The 19807-nt window shown below is 36.2% G+C and overlaps 1 protein-coding gene across 2 annotated transcripts in view; it reads left to right on the top strand.

Moving 5' to 3' along the window:
- LOC104049402 (sodium channel protein type 2 subunit alpha-like) overlaps positions 1-17154 on the top strand; it is an 84668-nt gene extending 67514 nt beyond the window's left edge. For both annotated transcript variants that reach the window (XM_064451510.1, XM_064451509.1), the window contains 8 exons: positions 16-189; positions 5367-5489; positions 5752-6033; positions 8449-8502; positions 9308-9445; positions 12457-12561; positions 12977-13247; positions 13609-17154. In XM_064451510.1, coding sequence (XP_064307580.1) covers positions 16-189; positions 5367-5489; positions 5752-6033; positions 8449-8502; positions 9308-9445; positions 12457-12561; positions 12977-13247; positions 13609-14774 — 2313 coding nt within the window. In that variant the 3' untranslated portion in view covers positions 14775-17154. The remainder of the gene's footprint in view (positions 1-15; positions 190-5366; positions 5490-5751; positions 6034-8448; positions 8503-9307; positions 9446-12456; positions 12562-12976; positions 13248-13608) is intronic.
- The last annotated feature ends 2653 nt before the right edge of the window (positions 17155-19807 follow it).

Here is a 19807-nt window from a genome sequence, read left to right as displayed (position 1 = left end):
ACCCATTCTTAACAGGCTTTTGAAGATATATATATTGAACAGCGGAAGACTATAAAAACCATACTGGAATATGCTGATAAAATCTTCACTTACATCTTTATTCTGGAAATGGTGCTAAAATGGGTGGCCTATGGTTTTCAAACTTATTTCACTAATGCTTGGTGCTGGCTGGACTTCCTGATTGTTGATGTAGGTACTATACTTCCTAAGTAGCCTATTTCTGTTTTTTAGGCAGGTCCTTTTATGTAACTGCAATCTGATACATACATATATATATACACACAGTGAAGAATATAAATTAGGTTTAAAAGAATAGAAAATGACATACCAGTGAATAAGATTCCATTGTAATTATTCAGTGAGTAATTGAGTTTACCTTTATATTCATGCTATCATTGACTCCATTTGTTCTGTCTGTGTTTTACTGTGCTGGGTCCCCACCAGGAGTGAGGACTATCAGCTGATTGGATTTCAGTCTTCTGGATTTGGTGACAGAAAACAAAGAGAAAGCAGACATAGAAAGGAAAGGAAATTTAAGTGAGCACATGGAGTTGGGGTCGGACAGTTGATTCTGGGCTTAATGAGTCACTGGCAAAGAACAGCAGGGGAGAATGGTATCAAGAAAACAAGAAGACAGCAAAAGAAGAGGGGTAGGGGCAAGGAGGCAGCAGTTGGAGTAAAGATAAGGACTGAGGAAAATGAAAAGTGATGGCCTATGGATCAATATAAGAAGGTGTGAATCATTCATTCACAATCCTAATTTAGACTGTTATGGAACTCACTGTGTACTAGGCTGCAAGGCTAAGTTCAGTGCAACTCTTCCACTTTTCATTGACACGTGACTTCCTAAAGATTCTTTTTTGGAAGCTGAAATTATTTTGGTTTTGTTTGGCTCTGTCTCGAGTCATTGAGGATGACTCTTGTTACCTCTTTGAATTTTGAATTCTTGTAACAGAAATTCCTATATCAGAAAAAGGAGCCAGGTTTTAGGTGACAGAATTAATGTTTTTTCAAAAATCACAATAAAAAGTAGTGTTGAAATTGCACTCTAAAGAAATTAATGAAATTAGTGACATTGCATGATATGTACTTATAAAGGACTTCTTTCTCTTTGCATAGATATTTGAGTGGAAATTCAACAAATGGACAGGGGTTTATTAATCAGATGGAATCTGGAATCTAGGACAGAAATTTTGTCCCCTGCCAATAGAATTGAAACCTACCTAATGCTCTTTTTAAAAAACTTTTTTGGAGGGAAAGGCACAAGTAGTGTTTGTTATCTGTCTTCCTCATTTAACTGCACTTCTCTTTCTAGCATCAGTTATGGGGCGGGGGTGCACAGACCCCATTCTGAGCAAATGGGCTAACTCAGTGAAATGAGGTGTAACATGTTTTCTCTGGAAAATGCAAGTTTTAGCTTTCTCCTTTCATGTCCTCTCCATTCCTTCTGCTGTGAACATCCAATATATACTTTTACAAGGTATAAAGTTAACATGTATTTCCAGAACAGATGTATTGATCTCTAAGAAACTTAGTAAGTATAAGAAGTTCTCCCCTTTCCTTAAAAATAAATTAGGCAGAACAAGATACCCTCAACAAGGCAAAGGAAAAAAAGTTATGACTGTCTTTGAATAAGGCTGAATATAGTATTTTTTTATATTCGCTTTCTTTATGGATAGCATGGATTTCAGATTTTTTTTCTAATTGTAACTCAAATGTTAAATGAAAAATTAGGACTATTTTATAATGGGAAATCAGCAGCAATCAATCCAGATGGATTTTGTCTTCTTTGCATAGAATTGGTAAAGCCATGCTTTAGACTTGATTCCTGTTAGGATTCCAAGACAGTATGTTTCCAGAACCTTGTGATACTTAAATTTGCATTTCAGTTTGTCCATTGGAGTTGTCATTTGTGAAAATGAAAGAACATAAAAAATAAATTAATAAATGTATTACCATTTAAGAAGTATTTAGAATATTCATATCTTTGCACAAGCTTGTATTGTGACAGGTTGAGCTTGAATTGTGTTTAAGATAAATTCTTCTTAGTAAAGCATATTGTATCGCCATATGGATAGGTATGGACTATTCCTTTTTTCAGTGATTTCAGTGCTTTAATGTAGCCATCTTCACCTCTTGCTTGGAATGCCTACATCTTATGACCCTATAGTGGCAGATCATAGAATAATTTAGATTGGACGGCACCTTTGGAGGTTTTCTGGTCTAGCCCCTTGCTGAAGGCAGGGTCAGTTTAGAAATTAGGTCTAACCTCAAGGTTAGATTAGGTTGTTCAGGGTGATACCCAGTTCTGAGTGGAGATCCTGCCACCTTACTTGGCAATCTGTTTACAGTGTTTGACCACCTGTATTGTAAGCCTGCTCCTCCCCCTGCCCTGCCATCTCCCTGAAAAAAATGGTGGTCTGCTTAGCTTTTTCTGACTTCATTGCCAGACATACTGGTTACTGTTTTCAGATAGTAGCAAGCAACTTTAACTCTTTCTCTTACTGCTGACATTTACCTGTCGGTTTAGGTAACAGGCAGCGTGCCGCTGATAGTTTGAATCTATCTTTTCTTTATCTTCCTGTCCTATGCCTTTATCTGGCTAAACATTGAACAAATTTGCTATACCAGTACCAGTCTAATTAAATTGTTTCACAGTGAGGCAACATTTTACAGGATCTTTTTTGGCAAACTGTTCTGTAAACTCTCCAGCTGTCCCCTATTTAGAAAGAACTTATAGCATATGAACAGAAAATCTTACCTGTTGTAATGTTCACAGAGTTTCCAGAAAAGGATAATTAGCCCCAAACAAGTACAAATGCTGGTTTTGTTCAGCCTTCCATGTGCAAGTGCACAGGGTATAATGAAAAAGAACAACATGGGATCATGTAGTGTTTAACAGCTTGCTTGAACTACCCCTTAGAGGCAAGAAATCTGCGTAAGGCTTCCTCATGTAAATGCAACAGGAGATAGCCATCGGGAGTGGAAGACTCAGTGAAGACACAAGTCATTGACTCTCACCAGAAAACAGCAGGACAATCACCTTTTGAGCTGTTAATCCAGCAGTACTGAAGGTTTCAAAAATTCTTGGGGATTAGACCCTCTCTTCCACAAGACTAATAGTGTTAAAAGAGGAAATAAATCTCAAGGCACATTAATTGTCCAAAACACAAGCAGTTTAACAAATCCAAAGTAAGATGTTTCCACCTTATGTTAACAATATGCTTTTCTGTAAATACCCTATTTGGTAGTTGTGAGAACAGAAAGTTGAAATGAAGCCGAGGAAGGATTCTGTCTCACATCTATCATTACAGTGTGTTTTTTTCATTTCCCCTTCTTTTTGTTACAACACACCTTTTGAATTTACTGTATTGGTGAAAGTCTGTAATATTATATTTTCTAATTCTGCATCACAGAAATGTTACAGTTAACACTTTTATATGTGGAAGAAAGTTCAGAGCTGGTATCTGGAGTTGTCCAAACAGTGATCATACGTAAGGAAGAGGAGGAAATTATTTATTTAAAAAAAAAAACAAAGAAAAAGGAAAACGTTCTTGCATGCACATGCACACACATCCACAAATGGTCCCCAAAAAATTAAGCTTTAACTGCCATCAGCACCATGTGCTGAGGTGAACTACCCTCCCTCTCCTCTCTCCCCTCCAAAAATGAAGCAGAAAAAAGCAATATGTTAAATTGTATTTTAGTTTCCGAAAAAAGATAAAATTATAACATCACTAAGTAGAAATGTGCTAATCTTGCAGGAAGAGGATTTCTTGCAATGCAAATATAATAACTGCATTATCTAGGAAAATATGGTTATCTGACAGGAATACTTGAAACAGATTTTCTCTGTATCTTCTCTGTATTTAGGTCTTGATGGATTCATATGGATTAATGCTTCCTATGCTATATGTTTATCTAGCATTTGAATTTAAGGAAGGAACAGCCTTCTGAAACTGAGCATTAAAGTTGAGGGAAATCAGATTGGTGGCATAAAAGAAAGTAATTCGGCTCGGTGAATGTGTTCCTTTCCTGGATCATGTCCTAGGTTTTTTTCCCTTTTTTAATGAAATTTTATTCTCTTGATCTACATGGCCTAATTATAGTTACTTCAGCAGCTGAATTAGCTAAAGTTTTAGAGGGATTATTTTATAAATGCAGGTATATATAGTCATCCATGATAAGGTATTGTAGTGGTTTATATTATATACATTGCACAGACGTTGAGTTCCCCGTGTTAATTTGTTTTTATCTAGTTTGTGTGATTTACAAAAAAATATTGCGTCTTGATTTTTTAAAAATCACCCCAGATTTCCTTAAAACATTGCATGCTATGTTTAAAAACATAAAAAATTAGCCAGTTTTTCCTCATTGACTAAGTATTTTATAATGTGCCATTTTTCAACCCATTTTGATACTCTAAGGCAAATAACTCTAAAACATATATGCCAGCTTCTTGACCATTCTTGGACTTAGAATTTTTAACTTCAGTTTTGCACTTCAAACACCAGAAACAGTGTTCTTTGCCAAATGGAGGTAAACATAGATTTTCTTCTGGTACTTGATATCATGATTTTTAAATATCCAGATTGCAGTAGTATGAAGAGACAACAAGCCATAGCACACAATTAAATTATTAACTCTGTTATAACTCCACTTCCCAGGAAAGTGCTCTCTACTGTTTTATGCATTTGAGTGCATTGCTTTTAGGTAATTGTATTGACATTGGTATTTCTTTGTGTCTGTTGTACAGTTAGGAGTCACACATGTCAGTGGGTGTGGCAACTGTCTGGCTGAGTATATACCACTTCCAAGTCTGTCATCATCTGCAGGCAATATGAATTAACAGTTATTCATATATCTGCTAGTATGTGAATTATTCCAAGTGCACATTAGCAGAAGCAAATGCTGCTGACTCACATTTTATCATTACTGTAATAATGCATCTGTAGGAGAGCACTCTAGTGTCGCAACATCATGTAGAATGGGATTAGGTCTTCAGTACATTTCAGGCATTGGCTGAGTTTATTGGGAAGATGACCTTTTATTAAAATTCTTTTCTATCCAAATTGCCCTTAACTTTGCACAGGTATGATGTGCATTCTTCTAACTAGCACTCCGCATGTGATGAAAATTCCAGAGATTAAGATCTCTTTTTGTTTAAACTGTTCTGAAATTTACATGAAGCTTTCTATTAATTTTTACATTTTTTTGTTCTTTTTTCTTTGTTCTTGCTAGAAGCTTAGGATCCTTATGAACTTTTCTATGATATCCAAATCAAAGTTTTCTTCCTCTAGGCTTTAGGTTTGTGTTGTGAGGCTATTAAAAAAAAAAGTTCTTTTGTTTTCTTTTGTTTCCTCTAGGTCTCCTTGGTTAGCTTAGTAGCTAGTGCCCTTGGTTTCTCAGAACTCAGTGCAATTAAATCCCTCCGAACATTAAGAGCTTTGAGACCTCTAAGAGCTTTGTCACGCTTTGAAGGCATGAGGGTAAGAAAAAAAGAAATAGTCTGTAAAACAAATCCATTAAAATACGCCTAATTATAAAATCATGGAGGAACACTGAACTGCATGTCTATTTTCAAGGCCAACAGTAGCATGTTTGATTGTACTATATGTTTATTCCTTTTCTGTTGGCATTAAGTCAATGTATTTTAATGTTTTACATTAAATCTTTTGCTGTATTTAATCTTTTTACTGCTTTACTTACTATTTTTAAAAAGGTTTTTATTTTTCTGTGTTTATTTACTAGGTGGTTGTGAATGCTCTTACTGGAGCAATCCCATCCATTATGAATGTACTTCTGGTTTGTCTTACATTCTGGCTAATTTTCAGCATCATGGGAGTAAATTTGTTTGCTGGCAAGTTCTATCGCTGTGTTAACACCACAACTGGTGAGGAATTCTCACCAGACGAAATCAGTAATAAAACTATGTGTAAAAATCTTACACTCACTGCTGTGGATGTTCGGTGGAAAAATGAGAAAGTAAACTTTGATAATGTTGGAGCTGGTTATCTTTCTCTGCTTCAAGTAGTAAGTGTATAAATTTTGATAAATTATTTTTTCCAGCTTAAAGTTTTGTAGCAGTAACATATAATTACATAATTTTCAGTGTTATTTTACAATATATGAATGGATTTGACTTTATAACTGTGTTCTGTGAAGCTAATTATTATTGCTTATGGCAAAAACGTGATACATTCTATGGCCATTTTGGAAGAGGAGGAATGTCTAATATCTACCAGATGGATATAAAGTTCCTTTGCACCCAACTGCTAGTACCTTTTCAAGTTCTACAGAAATACATTATCTAGTTAAAAAAAAATGCAGCTAGAGTTAATTTTCTTTTATTTACTTGATCAGTTAAGGCTTGTTGACTTAGGTTTTTACCATGGTAGTCAAATAGATAGATTCCAGGGCTCATCTGATCTTCAAACAAGAAGAAAACCAACCATTGGTTTAGAAAATTTTTTTCAATTCACTTTCCTTTCTCTTCTTTCCGTTTTTATTATTCCTACTAGTCCCATTCCAGTCATTGTCTGTATTGTCAAGTGGGTTTTTTGGCAATAGTTTTTTAGCTTGTTCTTAAAATCTAGATGAGCAGTTGCGGAATTTACTAGTGCTAGATTTCTAAGCACAAGCCTTTTTTAGAGGCAGCATCTGTAAATTGGAATCAATAGGACAGAAACGTATGTTCCTAATTGGGCTCACCTGACAAACTGTTCTGGGAAAATATTTGTGCTCATTAACACTTGGTAATTATTCTGCCTTTAAAAATGTCTAACAGGTAGTATTTAGTAGTTAGTATTGTGCTATCAGGCTACCATCTGATTGCTCCAGGAAGTAGTAGTAGCTATTGCTAAATAGCACTAGATAGTTGCCAGTGTGAAGGACAGCAGTGCTTTTAGCTTTTGTAACATGTCTTTCATAGAATGTTTCAGCTGTGTAATGTTTCCAGTACACATACCATTCATACCTTGTTTTTACTTAATATCATATCTCACAGGAGGATGTTTGATGGAAGGCCCACTAGATGGAAAAGGCTGAATGGCTGTGTCAAAAAACTTATACTCAGTAATTAAATGTCCAAGTAGAAACCAGTAACAAGTGGTATCTCTCGAGGGTCTGTACTGGGACTGATAGTATTTAATAGCTTAATCAGTGACATAGATAGTGGGATTGAGTGTACCCTCAGCAGTTTGCAGAACACACCAAGCTGTGTGGTGCAGTTGATATGCTTAGAGGGATGGGATGCCATCCTGAGGGACCTTGGCAGGCTTGAGGAGTGAACCTCATGAAGTTCAACAAGGCCATGTGCAAGGTCCTGCACCTGGCTCAGGGAAATCCCTTCAGTACAGACTGGAAGATGAATGGATTGAGAGCAGCCCTTCAGAGAAGAGCCTGGGGATACTGTGGACAAAAAATTGGACATAAGCTGGCAATGTGCGCTTGCAGCCCAGAAAGCCAATCGTATCCTCAGCTGCCTTACAAGAGTTGTGGGCAACAGATCAAGGGAGGTGATTCTCCCCATCCGCTCCAGTCTTGTGAGACCCCACCAGTACCAAGACAGACATGGATGTCTTTGAGTGGGTCCAGAGAAGGGCCAAGAAAAAGATTAGAGGACTGGAACACCTCTCCTATGAAGAAAGGCTGAGAGAGTTGGGGTTGCTCAGCCTGGAGAAGAGAAGGCTCCAGGGGGACCCTACTGTGGCCTTTCAATATATAAAGGGGCCTTATAAGAAAGACAGAGAAAATTTTTTCCCAAGGCCTGTACTGACAGGACAAGGGGCAACAGTTTTAAACTGAAAGAGGGTATATTTAGATTGGATATAAGGTAGAATTTGGGAATTTTTTTAAACAATAAGGTGGTGAGACACTGGAACAGGTTGCCCAGAGATGATGTGGATGCCCATCATGGGAAGTGTGTGATGTAGTAAAAGATGTCCTTGCCCATGGCAGAGGGGTTGGACTAGATAGTCTCTAAAGGCCTCTTCCAAGCCAAACCATTCTATGAATCTATTATTTTCTGATGATTTCTTGGGACTACTTATCTTCTGGAGTTTCTTCTAGGACTATTTGCATATTCTGTCTGAAAAATGCCAACCCATGGTGGCTGATTTTTGGAGTCCTCCTCCAGTTTTTTGGTAGTCAGAAAGCCTTGTTATAAATTGCAGTATTTTCCTTATGCTCAGATATTGATTGCAACTCATCCCACACAGAGTTTATATGAATTTGCATGAAGATTAGAATTTATTCACTGTTTAAGTATTAGGAAGAAGTATTGCCCAGTAAATTACTTCCTGTGAATATTTCATTCGTGTCTTACCAGACCTTTAATATTCCTTTTCATTTTCATGGGTGCAAATACATTGTGGAAGACAGTGTCTTATTTAGAATGTTGACAAAGTTGAAGCTTTGATAGAAAATATTAACAAACTTTGTCTTTAGGCAACATTTAAAGGATGGATGGACATCATGTATGCTGCAGTTGATTCCAGAGAAGTGAGTACAATGTAAAATTCATGGAGTAAAAACAAATGTAAGATTGATGTGATGCTCCTTGAATGGCAGTTGAAATAAAGTAAAATATAAAGAACTAAAAATTTAAAACCTTGATAATTTTCTACGTAAATCTATGCACTATAAATTAGTTAAGTGCATATAGTTTTAATAGTTAAAAAAAAGGATACCAGTGTATCTACATAAAGTATTACTAATTTAATAAGTAATCTGTAAATAACAAAACTAATGAAATTTAGTTTCCTATTAATTTGTGTCACTGAGATCATACAGATTAGGAAACAAGTGTTTCATATGTCTCCAGAATAACCCAAATGATCAAGTGGCATCACCTGCAATAGCTAATCAAGAGCAGCAGACCATGACCATCTCAAAAACTAAAATGGTTGAATTTTGCCTGTTTTTCTGTTAATGCTGATATTTGTTTGCATCTCTCCTCTGTCCAGCTCCTGGTTTGCATAAAGTCCATAGGAACTGAATTGCTTTTGAGATTTGCACACTTCTGTCAAATTTAGTAGGAATTACATGAAACATCAAATATCATTAGAGACAAACTGGCAGACAGAAATGTCAGGTCTGTGTGTGCAATTACAGACACCTGTATTAAATAGATTTTCAAGTTTAAAGATTGGGCCAGCATAGAGTATGCTCCGGAACAGCTGTTTCCCACCCCCTCCTTGTCAAGGAGTTGCTGTCTAGCTGGATGCAACTTCTGTTTCTGCTCGGTATTCTGTAATTTGTCTTAACTGTTATTTGTGATGTATTGCTGTTTTTCTATGTTACATAGGCAGAGAAACAGCCCAAGTATGAGGACAACCTGTACATGTATATTTACTTTGTTGCCTTTATCATCTTTGGATCGTTTTTCACCCTAAACTTATTCATTGGTGTCATTATAGATAACTTCAACCAACAAAAAAAGAAGATAAGTATTATGTTTCATTTTCATAACACTTCATTGTTACTGTGCATTCAGCAAATGTATGCAAGGATAAAGATGAGTGTCTGAAATTTCTCACAGAAATAGAAAGAAAAAAAATAAATCTTAAAGATTTCCTTTTATTCTATTCAAAACAATGAAATAATAATCTTTGGGTTGTAAGGGATTTGAAGTAATTTAAACTTACATGAGTGCCTGAGTGTTCTCCACATCCCTGTACACCCCAATGATATGCTGTAAATCAGAAAGTTATGTATTGGCTTTTGCTTACCTTTAGAGTGTTGTGACAAAGCTACGTGAAAATGCAGATGACTTAAGCAAACAGATGACAGGGAAGAAGAGAATATGCAAAACTACAAATATCAAAATTGATAAACAGATAATGTATAGCAGTACTGTGAAGGCTTTCTCAGTTACAAAGAGACTATTGCAGACAAGCTGAATGCTGGAACTACTGCTCTGTATTGCAAGATTAGAGAGGGTTGGGAAACTGTCTCATGAGTTAGTAGTGAATTTGCAAGAGGAATAAAATTGCTAATGTTTGAAAATATGTAGTTTTTCCTTCCAGCAGAAATTGTTTCTATTATTCAAATGAACATGGGATTGTGTCAAGAACTCCAGGAGCATTTAAATAGATTAAAATGCATGCTATGATGGCAAATTAAATTCTACTTTCTATTTAAACTATAAATGTTGAAAAAGGTCTGCGATAGTCTTATTTTTCTGTACACATTTGGAACAGAATCATACTGGAATATTACTATTTTTTTTTAAAGTAACCTAAGTAATAGCAAGGCAGTACATAATTTCTTCATTTGTTATTCTAGATGGTTTGTCAAGTTTCATTCATTGTACTGAGCAAAGATATTGCTAGACTTACTGCAGTGGAAACTTCCAGTAAATCTTTCCACTTGATTGGAGTATGCAGCTTCATATGTTGCTTCTTCAGATCATTTGAGTCTCTTATCTACAGACCCACATAATAGAAAAGATGAGTTTGTGGTTTGAAACTTGATGACATCTTCATCCTCCAAGATGTTTGCACGTCCCTTGGAATAACCATCAGGGGCTTCCAGTACTTAAGAGGAAGGTGGTTCAGTTTCTTATCCTTGGAGAGGAAGACTGAGGTTATATACATGCTATTGGCATTTTTGACAGTCTGTATGTAACAAGGTGACCTTACTCAGTAATAAGATAATTATAAATTCTATTAAGTTCACTTGGCAGAGACTGTCTACTGTAGTCATTATGACTCAGAAGGCAGAGGAGGGTTCCTGGTACAGGGCTTTTTCTGAGAGTGTGGTATTCTCCCCTTGTACGTTTGCAGCTGTTGTAACTGTCAGCAAGAAAGGCAAATACTGCAGATACCACAAAGCACAACAATAAGAGTGGAGGAAATTCTGTCTACATGCTATTCTTCAGTTTCATGTAGCAAATTAGCAAACATTAGTCGCCTGTCTTTGCAATTGATAGATGCACGTGTGCTCAAAGAAATGCGCAGATCATGCAGTGCATGGCTATGCAGCAGTATTTTTCTTGTCTTTGTTCTGCTTTCATATCACTGAGATCTCTCCGTTTTGGGCAGCGTTGTTGGGATATGAATGGGAAAGGCCTCATGTTGCAATACACCGTCCCTGTGTAGTTAAACTGTTTGCATTTCTTTGGTCCCTGTGTGCATCCTACTTTTACTACATTAGTTCCCATGGGGGAAAAAATGTTCCACTAGCTGCCAAATTCCTAACCATTACGGTCCTCAAAGACATACAAAGTGTATCTCATCTTGAAAGCACTATTCTCCCTATGGGTAGCACACTGAGACAATGATGACTTGTTCACTTTTGATAGCCATTACATCAATGAGGCAGCAGAATAAATCCCCAGTTCAATGCCGGTTTCTTTATAGCTTTCTTTTTCTTTCCCACTGGGTAAAATCTCTTGAGACAGTCACATCACATTTCCACCATAATCAGCAAATTAATTTCTTGTTTTTCTTCCAAGACCCTTACTCTCTCAAGAACTGAATTTTACTTGAATATTTGGCTTATGAGACGAGCATGCTAAACAAGATCTCGTTTGACTTCTAAACCTTCATGTCTATAAGTAGCCACAGCTGAAAGACTCAATCGCATCTTCATCCAGATTTGTCATTACTTTCTCAGTAAGATTGACACTGCATTTGACAAAGCCAGTGTGACAAAGTCACAGAACCACCTGTGGCTTTGAAATTAATTTCTAAATGCCACTGGTTTGGCATCATGCATACCTGGAATGTACTTAGAAACAAATGCATGAAAGAAAAAAAGAAGTTACTTGTCAACATAAATTGTATTTTTGACAAGTGTTTCCGTATGTGTATTACACATACCAGTCTAGATACCCTTTTACTCAGAGTGCTGTCCTCTTATTCAGACAAGAAAGCCCAGAATAAGCCCATGCTTCTGATGATCTCTGTACAACATAGGGGGATGATCATATACACTGTGGAAATACCGTGGCAAAAAAGCATCTGAACTGAGATACCTGTACTCATGTGATAAAACATGCATCCTGAAAAATAATATCAGTAATTTTGTTTTCCTCATATGGTTTCCCTGAAAGCATATCAGCTCTCAGTGACTCTTTCTACCTTTAAAGCTTTTTTATTTCCGGTTGGTTGATTTACAGTGTGGAGTTTATGATGTTGAATTCATAAGTATCTATGGAATGTATATTTTTCCAAGGGGTTTTTGTACACATTTAATTGAATTAATCAGGTATGTATTTTTTTAAATAACAAATACATAGAGGTTCTGGGGTTTTTCTCCATTCTTTAATTTGTTATATTTTTCCATCAAGACTTGTCAGATATTTTAACACTTTGGTATAATTGTTATATTTTGGTTTTGGTAACAATGTATAAGAATGAATACATGGTACATAAAACCCGTGTTCTGCAATGCTATGAATTAATGGATTTAAAGGCTTGACTGTAATCAGTTCTATTTTTATTATTTTACCTTGGAGGTCAAGACATTTTCATGACAGAAGAACAAAAGAAATACTACAATGCAATGAAGAAGCTGGGATCCAAGAAACCACAAAAACCTATACCTAGACCAGCGGTAAGAATGTGTGTTATTCCTGTGTCATCTACATTTGGGAAGAAATTGCAGCAGTACCTTAACTATAAAAAAAAATGTCTCCCTTCACTCTAAAATGGTTTCGACCTAATTCAAGTAAGCCCTTCATTCTGAATTGAAACACGTACATATTTCTGCTCTGCAGGAAAAATCTCTCATAATTGTTATGCCTGAGGAAGTAGAGAATCAAAGAACCTGAAGAAATAGAAGTCTGTTGGGTTTTGAGGGGAAAAGTTAGAGCTGGCAAATGAAGAAGTTACTGGATACTGCATTTCTTAGGTTTTTCAGCCTTTTGCTTGGTTGTATATGCTGGGGGAGGAAGAAGGAAATGGGAGGGAGGAAAAGTATGTTCATTACATACAAGATAATATCACCTTTTCTTTTTTTCTCCCCTCAGAACAAATTGCAAGGTCTGGTGTTTGACATTGTAACAAAGCAAGCATTTGACATCACTATTATGGTTCTTATCTGTCTCAACATGGTCACCATGATGATAGAAACAGATGACCAGGGTGAACTGATGCAAAATATTTTATACTGGATTAACTTGGTCTTTGTTGTCCTCTTCACTGGAGAATGTGTCTTGAAACTGTTCTCACTCCGTTACTATTACTTCACCATTGGCTGGAATATTTTTGATTTTGTGGTGGTTATTCTTTCAATAGTAGGTAAGAAATTCTTATATTCAAAATGGAATATAGTAAGACGTGTATTAAATGCTTTATCTGTGTCAACTTTTTCAGATTAGGGAAATATTAATTTTAACTTCTGATGATTTAGGATATGAAAAAGCATACTTTAGAGTAGTAACTTTCTTAATAATTCTATATCAATTTTAATGCTCCTTTTTTTCTTTTCCCCAAGACTGCTGGGGAAAAAAGCTAGTATTACCCATAGCAGATAAAATTTAGCTCCAATTATAATTTCCACTAATTCCACAGGTAAAGTTGTTCTGTATTCATACTTCATTGAAAAAATGTAATCTTTGATAAAATGTTACCCTTTTAATCTTATTTTTATGTTTCACAGGTATGTTTCTAGCTGAGGTGATTGAAAAGTACTTTGTGTCCCCCACTTTGTTCAGAGTCGTACGACTTGCCAGAATCGGTCGAATCCTGCGTCTCATTAAAGGCGCTAAGGGAATCCGCACTCTGCTTTTTGCTTTGATGATGTCTCTTCCTGCTTTGTTCAACATTGGTCTGCTGCTGTTCCTGGTCATGTTTATCTATGCAATATTTGGCATGTCCAACTTTGCCTATGTTAAGAAGGAAGCTGGTATAGATGACATGTTCAACTTTGAAACATTTGGCAACAGCATGATCTGCCTATTTCAAATTACCACATCGGCTGGCTGGGACGGTTTGCTAGCCCCAATTCTTAACAGTGGGGAGCCGGACTGTGACCCCCTTAAAGACCACCCCGGGAGCTCCGTGAAAGGTGACTGCGGCAACCCTTCTGTTGGGATTTTCTTCTTTGTCAGCTACATTATAATTTCATTTCTGGTAGTGGTGAACATGTACATTGCTGTGATTTTGGAGAACTTTGGTGTTGCTACTGAGGAAAGCGCTGAACCCTTGAGTGAGGATGACTTTGAGATGTTCTATGAGGTCTGGGAAAAATATGATCCAGATGCAACACAATTCATAGAATATAGCAAATTGTCTGATTTTGCAGCTTCTTTGGATCCTCCCCTTCATCTACCCAAACCAAACAAAGTCCAGCTTATTGCAATGGATCTGCCTATGGTAAGCGGTGACAGAATTCACTGCCTTGACATCTTGTTTGCTTTCACAAAGCGTGTTTTGGGGGAAAGTGATGAGATGGATGCCCTCAGAATACAGATGGAAGATCGGTTTATGGCAGCCAATCCTTCCAAAGTCTCCTATGAACCGATTACTACCACATTAAAACGAAAACAGGAGGAGGTGTCTGCTACTATCATTCAGCGTGCTTATAGACGTTATCTTTTAAGACAGTCAGTAAAGAAACTTTCATTTATGTATCGGAAAGATGGGGTTGATCTGCTTATCAAAAAAGATATGATTATTGGTAAGCTAAGTGAAAATTCACCTCCAGAGAAAATGGATGTGTCTGCATCGACCACATCTCCACCTTCTTATGACAGTGTAACAAAACCAGAAAAAGAAAAATATGAAGATGACAAATCAGAAAAAGAAGACCAGGGGAAAGAGTGATGAATGTTCACAAGCCTGAGAATATGACATTTTTATCAATAGCACTCTTATTGGAGGATTATGACAAAAACTGCAAGTTTTTACATATTTACCCAGTGGTACAGTCAGTGCGGTACGAAGACAATGACCCTTCACTAGCAAACTCTCAGTCTGTAACAGGGGAACAACCTTGCCAGAAGAATAGTTTTTATTATCAGCTGACACAAATGTAAGGGAGACACAAAATTTCTGCTTGGACTGTAGGAACCCTTAATGGACTGCAAAATTACCAGTCCTATAAGTCTGTATTTTTGTGGAATAAGTGTATCCACTGTGTACATTTCATCTCCTATGTATGTTTGATGTGTGCCAATTTTTTTTCATGATCTTATTTGCTTTAACTCACATACTGGTATTTGTAATTCTGTTGTGCTGAGAATACTCATGCAGAGGAACACAACTGTCAGGAATACTTAATTATGGCATCACGATGTGAACATAGTTCTCTTCAAGCCACTTCCAAAAGCAGAAGAACAAGATTCCAGATTATTGAACCTGAAGATCTAGATCAAATGAATAGCCAATTATAAAAAACAACAGAGAATAGATAGAGAATTTATCAGAAAACAAAACAAGGGAATATTTTTTTAACAGAAAAGAGGATGGTAGTTTAGTCTTGGTTTTAATATACTTATATTTAATACTTTTTAGTAATTCTTAATTTATTATAGAGTTCACTTCAAAAACAATGATTCAAATAAATGATGCTACAAACACAACTCCTGCTTTGAAAATGTGAAAGTATGAAAAAAATGTGGTTACTTTCAGAGTCCAGGATATCTCATAATTCTTGAGAGATTTAAACTTTTTTTTTTTTTTTCAAAGAAAAGCTACAAATGCCAAATAGTGCCTACCGGGAATCACTGAAATAAAAAAGTGGTAGTCTGTTTTTTTCTTTTTTTTAACTGTAGACCCTGCAACTTCATGAGTAGCTTTCATACTTCATTCCAAAGTCTGTTTCTGCACTTCTTATTTCACCTAATATATCCCACTTAGGACAATAATCAGAGCTATGTGTGTAAATTGATAGCAAAGTACCTTTGGGACAAATACTACCTTAACGTATACCTCAGTCTTCAGTTTCCATACCTTGGAAGGATGGGTGATGCCAGAGACACAAAATATGTACATCAGAGGTGGTTTTCACACCCCCATGGCACTTCAGTCAGGTTTCCACTGTATGTGATGCAATCTTCTGTAGAAAGCTGAGATGACCAAAAGGATGTACTTAAATCAGCTTTGTCCTGCATTGTGGTTTAGATGACCTTTTTATCATCAGGGCTGACACCATATACGTAAGTAGAATATCCTCTGTTATTTAATCATTTTACGCAGTGGCACCTGTTGGAACAAAATGACAATGACCCAAGTACTGTATCTATTGTGTCAAATATGTACCCTAGTAAGTGTAGCTTATAACATTTCAGTAGGTAATATGATATATTCTGTAATACTGCAAATAATTGGGAAGCTTTAACTGATGCATGCTTGCTGCTATTATCCTACAGCTATTAAAGGCTAAGATGGGAAGACATGTAAGTGGTAAAAAGACGAGACCATCATTCCTCATACCAGTAAACAATAGTTTGCTGCTATTAAAGATTTTTTTTTGAGTTTTGTAATCAGCAAATATGCAGTAAATAACCAGACTACACAGGGCAAATATATTGCTTAAAATGTGGGGCTAGAAAAAAAAATTTTATAATATATATCTATTGATCTATTCTCATTATTTTGAAAATAGTTTTATTTTATAACATTTTATACTTATTATAAGAAACTACACATATATTCATGTTGTTTGTAATTTTTATTGTTGTCTATCTGTGACACTTCACTGTTGGGAAACCTAAGATACAATGTGAATTGGTAGTTGCAAGTTTCTGCTAATTATATTTAAAATATTTTAATAAGGAATAATTTTAGAAGCAATGGACAGCACAGTTCTTTTTCTGATCAGTGGGTAGGTCTTTGTATGTGAAACAAGATAGAAGGGTTTCTTTTGAAATTGTAATCCTGTCAGTCAATTTTCAGGGTAATCTTAGTCATAGAAACATTGCTTTTTCCTGGCGTTAGTTTCATACTGTCTGCTTTTCTTGTTTATTCATACCGCGATAGAAGCATTTTAAATATAATTTGTTATTCAAAATCTTTAGTCATGAGAATGAATAGTGAAATAGTGCAATGGACAGTGGAATACCTTGCATTTCTTACAAAAGAATGAGAATATAGATGGGCTCCTGCTTTTATAGAAACTATTGGCTCATAGCTTACTGATGAACTGCATGCAGCAGGTTGTTTTACCAAAAATAACTACATTGCTAACAACCCAATAGAATAAAGATAAACTTTTTATGTACTTGTTTTAGTCTTTGTGTTTTTATTGTATAAAGTTTATACATTTTAGCAAGTAATGGTTGGTAAAATTAAGGGGGAACCATTTTAGCAACAAGGCAATGTGTTTTAGACATCTAGATCACATGTTGCTTTATGACTTAGATCAATATCAACTTGTCACCATCTAGATGAAATGAAATGCTTATGTTATCCTGACCAGAGAAGTTTTTCTCGAATTCAGAAAAGAATTGCATTCCAGCTCCGTGGTTTTCTGTCAGATCTTTACGAGTTGCCCAGAATTGCTCCAGTGGTGTCCTCCTGTGGCCAAGTCCGATGGAGGCTGTCTCCACAGTCTTCCTGGGCAGCAGATCCAGCTGAAGTCACTGCTCACCCTGGGGTGGGTGGTCTGGGATCTGTCACTGAAATAGCCCCACAGGGGGTAACAGGGTCACTTTAATCCCATTGCCCCTTAAGAAACCCATGCTTGCCAAGAGAAGGGAAGATGATGTTAATGGCCACACCACAGCTCTCTTCAGGCAGCTGATGCCTTTACAGAATCTAACAGGCATGGTCCCTGGCAAGAGGTTACTACATACAGGTGGCAGGATATGGGGTAGGGTGTGGGCAGGTGGGCCTGCGCATGGAGTAGTTAATGCATTTGTTTTTTTTCCATTCTCATTCTTTTTGTGAAGAGTAGCTGCTGTATACTTGGGCCAATCAGGAAAAAAAAACCTCAAGTATGCTGTGCTTTGGAGGACAATGTGTATGTTTTTGGTAACAGTATATGATTTGTATTAAAATGTCTTTTTCTTTTTTAATCCAAAATAGTTATTGTTTTAATATCTTAGTTCCTAACACTAATTACAGGAAGCAATAATGCAAATGCTTTTAAAAAATCTTGGTCATACTCTTGAATTGCTGTTCAAAGAACAAAATTGGTTTAAGTCAGTGCTGTATAGGTACATAGTTAACCTTCTGCATTAAGGTAGGCACGTTTAAGTTAAAAATTCTATGTGGAATAAGCATGAAATGTATATGTAATAATCTCTCTACAAATTTGCTGGTATGCAGAAATATATGAGGTCATTTATGAAATCATTTGACCCTATAAAATTTCTATAATTTTTAAAGTTATATTTATTGAAACCATAATCCAACTGAAGGTGCTCTACACTTCTGTTGACTCAAATTCTAAACTTTATGGTCCTGTGCAAAAAGAGTAATATATCTGCAGATTTCAAGTGTATATATTTGAATAAACTTGTATCCCTTTATATTTCTTTGAAATCATTCCAGTATACCTGGAAGTTATTTGCCTTTATGGGAGAGACTGTTGGATTGTAATATTCATCCTTAACCTACAGGTGTAAAAAATATTCCTGTTTTAATATTGATTTAAGACACATGCTTCAGTGTAATGGGTCAGTCATATGTCGGTATGCAAAGCATTAAGCAAAATTCCGTGAACAGGAGGACACTGCGCTCTCATATTATCCAAGCTCAGAGAGAATGAAAAACTAAAAAGAAAAGCTCCCTTCAAATTTTCTCAGAAATGAGCATTCTTTACTCTGTCTTACCTGCCCAGGAACGTAAGTGTATTTTATTTTATGAAGGTGCCATCAACCTCTACCCCCCACCCACCCCATATTAGGACATAGGATGGGAAAAGTTCTGTAAAATCTTGGCCTTGCTCAACTGTATTTCACAAAACGTTTCAATTCTAAGGACAAGACTTCTGCATCCAGCATACGAAGTTACTTCTAGTGTAAAAATATAAAAGGGAAAGATGGCAGGCGGAAGAGAAAGGATATTGCTCATTTGCCTTTTTTTTTTTTTTTTTTTTGGTAAAGAGGTACGAAATATGTTCTGGGGGTTGTTTGTATTACTTTAAAGCAGAAATGTATGTTGCTGAGTACCATAAATACATCAGATTCAATAAAAGAGCAGCTCTCTAGCTGTTAGCAGCATAGGATTTCTAATAGTTAAGCCTGACTGCATCCAGTAGAGGGCACAGACACCTGCCAGATGATCATGGTATTGTGCCTGGTGTCTTCAGCCACAGAAAGAATCAAGAAATACAAATTGCAGTCACAGGCACAGGGTATTGCTTATAGCTTTCTAGAGAATTTATAGATTTTATACTTGGTTTGTTCTAGTGAACTAATGAAGCTAAAACATGATAGTTCAGCTCATTATGTAAAGATAGCTTTGTTGGTAATACTTTTGTGACTGGCCCAGCAGATTTTGGGTTTAGGTTCTGTACCCTGTAGGGCATGTGGCCTTATATCCAGAGCTGACAGCACAATGTTTAAGAACTGCCACACTTAGCTGAGCTTACTAAAATATAGCTGAAGAGTGTTGATGGACTGGGGAATTCTGCAGGTAGCTTTAGCTTTACTTTTATTAATAGGCATTACTTACTTAATTCCATGGTCCACCTATGAAAAAGCCCCAACCTTCTAAAAGAATCACGTATGAAAGTATCTGTCTCAGTTTCATGGCAATCAGTCATAAATAACATGAGGCATTATCAAATATGCAATTTTTTTTTGGAAGTAGAAAATTCTTATGATACTCATGCTATAGTATATATTCAGAAAGGCTTATCTAGCTTTTTAATGCATTAGGAGAAATAATGTGAAATAGCTGCAGTGTAG

The sequence above is a fragment of the Phalacrocorax carbo genome, chromosome 5 (genome assembly GCF_963921805.1).
Source record: "Phalacrocorax carbo chromosome 5, bPhaCar2.1, whole genome shotgun sequence".
Classification (NCBI taxonomy): domain Eukaryota; kingdom Metazoa; phylum Chordata; class Aves; order Suliformes; family Phalacrocoracidae; genus Phalacrocorax; species Phalacrocorax carbo.
Note: the sequence above shows the minus strand (reverse complement) of the source record. Positions and strands in the feature narration are given on the sequence as shown.